We start from the raw sequence: 7,172 nt of genomic DNA, 5'->3' as shown, positions 1-7,172 counted from the left end.
GGCTCATTCGTGCTCCAGTGAGACAGGGGTATAAGGTAAGGTCTCTGTGGAGGATCCTTGAGTCCCACTGGAATGACATTATGTCCAATGAACAGTTACTTAGACTCAGATGAGGAGGATCACTGACACTGTGAGGGAACATCAGACACCAAAATTTAGTCCATGTGGGGAGTTTCTATGGACATGATCCAGGACACAGGTGTCTCAGTGTTTAGGAACCTAGACACTGGAGAAGGTCAAGGACATGCCCATGTTTCACCTGCAGCAGTAGATAAATGGTTACTTTTAGATGGACTGGTTGTCTGCCTGGGTGGTTGCCATCCAGGACCCAGGCCACTTCCATAGTGTGGTGGATGCTGCAACATGCAGCAAATGTGCATGGTCACAGACCTGAGCTGACCTGACCTGATCTGACCTGATCCGATCCAACCTGACCTGGTCCGATCTGACCTGATCTGACCTGATCCGATCCAACCTGACCCGGTCCGATTTGATGTGACCTGATCTGATCTGACCTGATCCGACCTGACCCAATCCGATCTGATCTGACCTGACCTAATCCGACCTGATCCGATCCGACCTGATCCGACCTGACCCGATCTGATCTGACCTGATCCGATCTGACCTGATCCGATCCAACCTGACCTGGTCCGATCTGACCTGATCTGACCTGATCCGATCCAACCTGACCCGGTCCGATTTGATGTGACCCATCTGATCTGACCTGATCTGACCTGACCCAATCCGACCTGATCTGACCTGACCTGATCCGACCTGATCCAATCCGACCTGATCCGACCTGACCCTGATCTGATCTGACCTGATCCGACCTGATCCAATCCGACCTGATCTGACCTGACCTGATCCGATCCGACCTGACCTGATCTGACCTGACCCGAGCTGACCTGTATGGGATGCTGCATGTGGGGCAGTTGTCTCCTCTGTTTCATGTCTAGGTTTGTTTCAGTCCTGTTTGTCTCCCACACACCTGCAGTCAAAGTGTTGTTTATTTGTAAATAAAATCCATGTTGTATTTCACTCCATGATGAAGGTGGGACTGGTGCAGCCATGGGGATGTCTTGATGGTTTCCCTCACTTTATGCATGCTCTCTGTTTCTGAGGACGCTTCCATTTGTCAGATTTACTGTCTTGTGTCGTATTCTGTATTTCTTAAAAATAATAATGTAAAAATAGTGTAATACCCGAAGAAAGTGTAACAAACACACAGCTGGACAGGAACCAACATCTCAAACTGTCCAATTACTGACAAAGACATGCTGTAATTTCAGCCATGTTACAGTCAAATTAAAGCACTTTGACCTCATTCTGTGACGGACGGCTCGAAGAACCAAACCTTTATATGGCTGGACTAAAACGAGTTTAAAAAGTCACATTCGTGAGCTCGTACTTACACTTCTGGAGCTGTTGTCCCAGTATGAAGTTTTATTCACCATGTGGACAGCTTGGTCCAGACATCAGGTCTTTCAAAGACAGACTCTTTTATGCCCTCAGCCGAGCTGAAAACTGGGACTCTGGTTTGGATTGATCTACCATGTGACTTCACGAAGCCCTGAGGTCAGATTCACCCTGTCATTATCAGCAGAGCACCACAGTGGAAATGGCACAAATCCAAATGTCCACACCAGAGATACAAAGACCGCAGGAGGACGTGAACAGACCACCGCCCTGTTGTGTGGGCTGCTGAAGAGGAGGTACTGCTGGCCCACCACCACCAGATGGCGCCCTGCTTGGAGTGCGGGCTCCAAGCACGAGAGGGCGTCGGAGCCTCTGGAGGTAACAGCTGTCACCTATCAACACCAGCTGTCACCCATCACCACCACTACAAAGGCCGGACTGCAACTCCACCTCCTCGCCGAGAAATCTTCTACCATACAGGTAATTAATTCTCTGCTGAACCTTAACCCGAGCATTAGTCTGATCTCTTTTGCAGCCGTTTTCCTGGGACGGATACCCTGTCTGCTGAGTTGGCGTTTGGTGTGGACTGTGACGGCTTCGCCTCCCACCCCACCCAGATAAGTGGTTATCTCGGGAGCTGCACGAGTGTGTGATTCGGAGGTGGAGGTTCTCCCTCCTAACTGTATACAGACTGTGGGATTACTGAGTGTGCGAACTCACACTCATCCAGAACTGTTTCTGTTTTCTGCCAGCAGTACCGGGTCTGACTGCTGAAGACAGTGGCCACCTGGGGCGCAGGGCTTGGCGGCTCCGGTGTTCTTCAGATCCGCTGGTGGTGGAAGCTGTGTGGGATCCGGCTCTTCTCGCACCGGACGTCTCCTATCTTCGAGCCTGCCACACGTCACCTTGTGTCAGATTGATATAACGCATATTTGTATTTGTCTGTACTACGTTGTGCACCTTCACAACATTAAATTGTTACTTTTTGGCTATTCCATTGTCCCTTCATTAACGCCCCCTGTTGTGGGTCCGTGTCACGACACTTCCCCAACACGCCCTGGACAATGTCCACAGTCTCAGTCACCAGGGGCCTCACGTACAAAGCGTGCGTGCTCACATAAACGTGGCGTGCATCCGTCTCCACGCTAACGTTCAGATGTATCAAAAGTGAAATGACCATGGAAATGTGCAGTGCGTTACACACAAATCCAGGCTGGCGCACGCATGTTTCTCCTCCTGTCCCATCATTAGGAGGGACAGCTGCCCTGTCATTAGGAGGGTGCTAACTAGAGCACAATAGGTGCTAATTAGAACTGTTGTTTAGTCATTAGACTATAGCAGTCAGTCTCTCGGTAGGATGGGTCTGGTTAGGTTTAAAACTCCAGCTTTTGTGACTTCTTGATTATTCTGCTCTACAAGAGTCAACACAGAAGTCAGACCACCAGAGCAAGAATTTTAGCTGAGGAAGCTTCTGCGATTTGAAGCGAAATGTCCTCGCGTCAAGCAACCCAGTCTAGTCAAAGATTCAAGCTTCTCTACCACATTAAAATATGTTTTTGTTATTATTATCAATGTATTTTCTTTTTCTTGATAGTGAAACTTGATCTGCAGATTCTTAACAGGCCCCCGATTGTCTCCCTATGTTCAGTATTTTTCAATAAATGCATGTGTAAAGTTGTGATGTCACATGGTCAGCTGCAGGGCACCTCACTTTTTTAAACTTCAGTATGTGTGCGCTGGTCTGAGCTCACACTGTTTACGGCCTCACACACACACACACACGCTCCCACCACCTTCTTTCCTGTTTCATGTTTATTCCATTTGACAGGGTACCTAATAAACTATCCCTGTGTGTCTCCACATCATTTCTGGTCATCTGTAGCTAACACTCGGTATAATTCCTTTTCTGTGTTCATGTGAAATGATCAGACATAGGGGGAATCCCCAGGTCTCAGGGCCTATTTAAAAAAAATTGCATATTTAAATGGGGGCGTGGACAGGGAGGAGTTTGGTATGTCTGCATGTGTGCTCAATTTAACGTTCATTGGGATGTACAAACGGAACGTGCTTGGATCCATGCGTATGCACACTTTGATACATCTGAATTTGTTTGTGCGTACTGCAGTTCCTGGGTTTTGGTGTATGCCATATTTCAGTAGGAAATTCACGCAAGTCTTTGTGCTTGAGCCCCCTGGACTTTACAAACAGCAGTCAAAATCTTTGCAATGATGTTTCCTGGGTGGGAACAGATGAGGAGGATGACCAAGGACACAGACGAGAGATCGACACACAGAAAGACAGTCCGTCACGCAAAAGTGTCCATGAGGGAAGCAAAAAAACGAGTCATACCAGAAATACCCAGGTATCAAACACACCAGGGTGATCGAATAGGAAACGACAGGCTCAACTTAGGAAACACATCATGGCAATGACTCTGCAACTTCAGATCAAACGCATCGAACAACGTGAAAAAGCAGGTGTGAGAGCGACAATCTGGCACTGGAGTGACAAACTGTGTTCTAATCAAAAAGGTGCTCAGAGTGAAATAAAATGAAGCAAAAATGACGGGAAGTAAAATCTCAGACAACACACATGAAGCAGATGCCAAAGTAATAGCATGAGGATCAGCTAACAGATAACACGTGATTCAAACACAAGAGAGCAGCAAAGAGATCATTATTAAATTTGTACAGGGGGGACAGTTCAAAGCCATACAGAGCGCACTGACCCACAATGAAGCCCACCTCTACCACAGACCTGGTCAGGATGTGGAAAATGTACGTGCGCAGCAGCGACCCTCTCAGAGGAGCTTTCCTCACCTTCTTCTGTTCCTCGAGTTTTTTCAGCTCCCGCTCAAATCTCCTGTGCTGCTCCAGCTCGATGTCTGTCCCCTCCAGCTCCGACTTCAGACACGCTTTCTTCCGGTGCCTCTCCTTGTCCAGACTCCTCAAACGGTACAAGGCGTGTCCCATGTAGACCAGAGACGGAGACGACACAAAGATGATCTGGAGGACCCAGTAGCGGATGAGCGAGATGGGGAAGACGTGGTCGTAGCAGACGTTCTTACAGCCCGGCTGCTCTGTGTTACACACAAACTCACTTTGCTCATCATCCCACACGTCCTCAGCGGCCACGCCCAGAACCAGCATCCGGAACACGAAGAGGATGGTGAGCCAGATCTTCCCAACCATGGTCGAATGGATGTGGACCTCTTCCAAAACACTCCCCAACAAATTCCAGTCACCCATTTTCTGTCACATTATTGATTGCTGTGAAAACACACACGGAGTTACAGGTAGGGCCATAAGTATTTGAACATGGACAGATAATATATATATTTTGTTGTTGTGTAAAGGAGTTTATATTGCATGTGTGTGTGTGTGTGTGTGTGTGTGTTTTCCTTTCTCAGGATTATTGGAAGCTAGCATGTTGCCTGTGGGGATCCACTAGCTCTAGATTGGGTAGTGTTTATAAAAAACTGAAGTCCTCAGTATTTCTGTTCCTGATCCTCTCTTATTGAGGTTATACACTTTCATTTCTGTTATCCTGGCCAGACTGAAAGGCACAGGAGGGGCGTGGGAGGCCCTGAGATCACCGGAGGCCTGTAAAAAAAATGCAGGACGCCTCTAGTTTTATATGAATGCCAACTATGTCGCTGTATTACGTTACTGATGTATGTATTACGTTACTGACTATGTAATGATTTCTGACATATTTGTCAAAAGGAGGAATAAATAATAGTATAAAGATGACTGAGCTCCTCCTGCGCTTTTCATTCCAGCCCGCCTGCATTCTGGCTGGTGTGCGCCAAGCAAATCCATCTGGAGCTGTTCCAAAGGTGACTATTTATTCTATTCATACTGTGACGGCTTGGTTATACAGCTGCTGTTACAGATACATGGTCATGCCCTCTCATGGGTTACATAACGCAAGTGAATTATGATCATGAGGATATATCTGTAATATCATGTTTTCATGGCGGTTAGACCCCGTCCAGACGACCGCACTGCGCACCAGTGAGTCACAGAGACATACTGACTCGCTGTGACACACTGTGACACACTGTGACACACTAAGGGCACACAAAATCACTAAGGGCCCTTGGGCAAGGCCTTTAATCCCCTGTTGCTCCTGGTGTGTAGTGAGCACCTTGTATGGCAGCACCCTGACATTGGGATGAATGTGAGGCATAATTGTAAAGCTCTGTGAGCGTCTGATACAGATGGAAAAGCGCGATATAAATGCAGTCCATTTACCATTTTTGTCTCTTTCCTGTCTCATGTGGGGACACGCCCACATGAGACAGCGCTAAAGGAGTGGAAAGATGGCTGACCACAGAGCCGTTATTTTTTTTGTTTTGTTTTTTTACCTTCCGGGTCGGGCAGATTTTTTCTCACCGTCGCGATGTGATGACGTCAGAGGGTGATTAGCACAGATGGAACTTTTCTCTGAACATTTTTGTCTTTTTTCCGTCGCTTAAAGGGTGAATTTTTGGTTCAGCGTTCGCGAAGCGTCCGAGGCGACCGAGAGACCGACAAGCAGCCGAAGAACGGAAAGACTGAACGTGTTTTAGGAAGGATTCATTTAATTTATCAGCCTGGAAGGAGACGCTGCGACCGCGGGAAAACCGAGCGAGTGGCGCGAGATCACCTGTCAACAAAACATCAACAAAGTAAGTAAACAACCACCAAGTCCGTCAGTAAATACAGTAAACAACCACGAAGTCTGTAAATAAACCCAGCAAACAACATCAACAGAGTAAGTAAACAAAGACAACAAACCCAGGAAATAAATACTGAATAACTTCAAATAACAAAATCTGTAAATAAACACTGAATAACTTCAAATAACAAAATCTGTAAATAAACACTAAACAACATCTGTAAATAAACACTGAATAACTTCAAATAACAAAATCTGTAAATAAACACTAAACAACATCTGTAAATAAACACTGAATAACTTCAAATAAAATCTGTAAATAAACACTAAACAACATCTGTAAATAAACACTGAATAACTTCAAATAACAAAATCTGTAAATAAACACTAAACAACATCTGTAAATAAACACTGAATAACTTCAAATAACAAAATCTGTAAATAAACACTAAACAACATCTGTAAATAAACACTGAATAACTTCAAATAACAAATCTGTAAATAAACACTAAACAACATCTGTAAATAAACACTGAATAACTTCAAATAACAAAATCTGTAAATAAACACTAAACAACATCTGTAAATAAACACTGAATAACTTCAAATAACAAAATCTGTAAATAAACACTAAACAACATCTGTAAATAAACACTGAATAACTTCAAATAACAAAATCTGTAAATAAACACTAAACAACATCTGTAAATAAACACTGAATAACTTCAAATAACAAAATCTGTAAATAAACACTAAACAACATCTGTAAATAAACACTGAATAACTTCAAATAACAAAATCTGTAAATAAACACTAAACAACATCTGTAAATAAACACTGAATAACATCAAATAACAAAATCTGTAAATAAACACTAAACAACATCTGTAAATAAACACTGAATAACTTCAAATAACAAAATCTGTAAATAAACACTGAATAACTTCAAATAACAAAATCTGTAAATAAACACTAAACAACATCTGTAAATAAACACTGAATAACTTCAAATAACAAAATCTGTAAATAAACACTAAACAACATCTGTAAATAAACACTGAATAACTTCAAATAACAAAATCTGTAAATAAACA

General features: G+C 44.1%; 2 protein-coding genes across 2 annotated transcripts in view; one reads left to right on the top strand and one right to left on the bottom strand.

The window, feature by feature from the left end:
- Positions 1 to 4,040: 4,040 nt before the first annotated feature.
- Positions 4,041 to 4,664, bottom strand: LOC117503527 (gap junction alpha-10 protein-like). The gene has a single exon (XM_034162789.1). The coding sequence runs from the start codon at positions 4,662 to 4,664 to the stop codon at positions 4,041 to 4,043; it is 624 nt and encodes a 207-aa protein (XP_034018680.1).
- Positions 4,665 to 5,836: 1,172 nt separating this feature from the next.
- Positions 5,837 to 7,172, top strand: part of casp8ap2 (caspase 8 associated protein 2) — a 35,107-nt gene continuing 33,771 nt past the window's right edge. The window contains exon 1 of the mRNA XM_034162236.1: positions 5,837 to 6,079. The gene's annotated coding sequence lies outside the window, so the exon portion shown is untranslated. The remainder of the gene's footprint in view (positions 6,080 to 7,172) is intronic.

The sequence above is a fragment of the Thalassophryne amazonica genome, chromosome 21, assembly GCF_902500255.1.
Source record: "Thalassophryne amazonica chromosome 21, fThaAma1.1, whole genome shotgun sequence".
Classification (NCBI taxonomy): Eukaryota; Metazoa; Chordata; class Actinopteri; order Batrachoidiformes; family Batrachoididae; genus Thalassophryne; species Thalassophryne amazonica.
The sequence above is the reverse complement of the archived record's forward strand: the minus strand, read 5'-3'. Positions and strand labels throughout refer to the sequence as shown.

Coding starts and splice junctions, on each gene's coding strand:
- LOC117503527 (XM_034162789.1), bottom strand. CDS start 4,664: ATGGGTGACTGGAATTTGTTGGGGAGTGTTTTGGAAGAGGTCCACATC.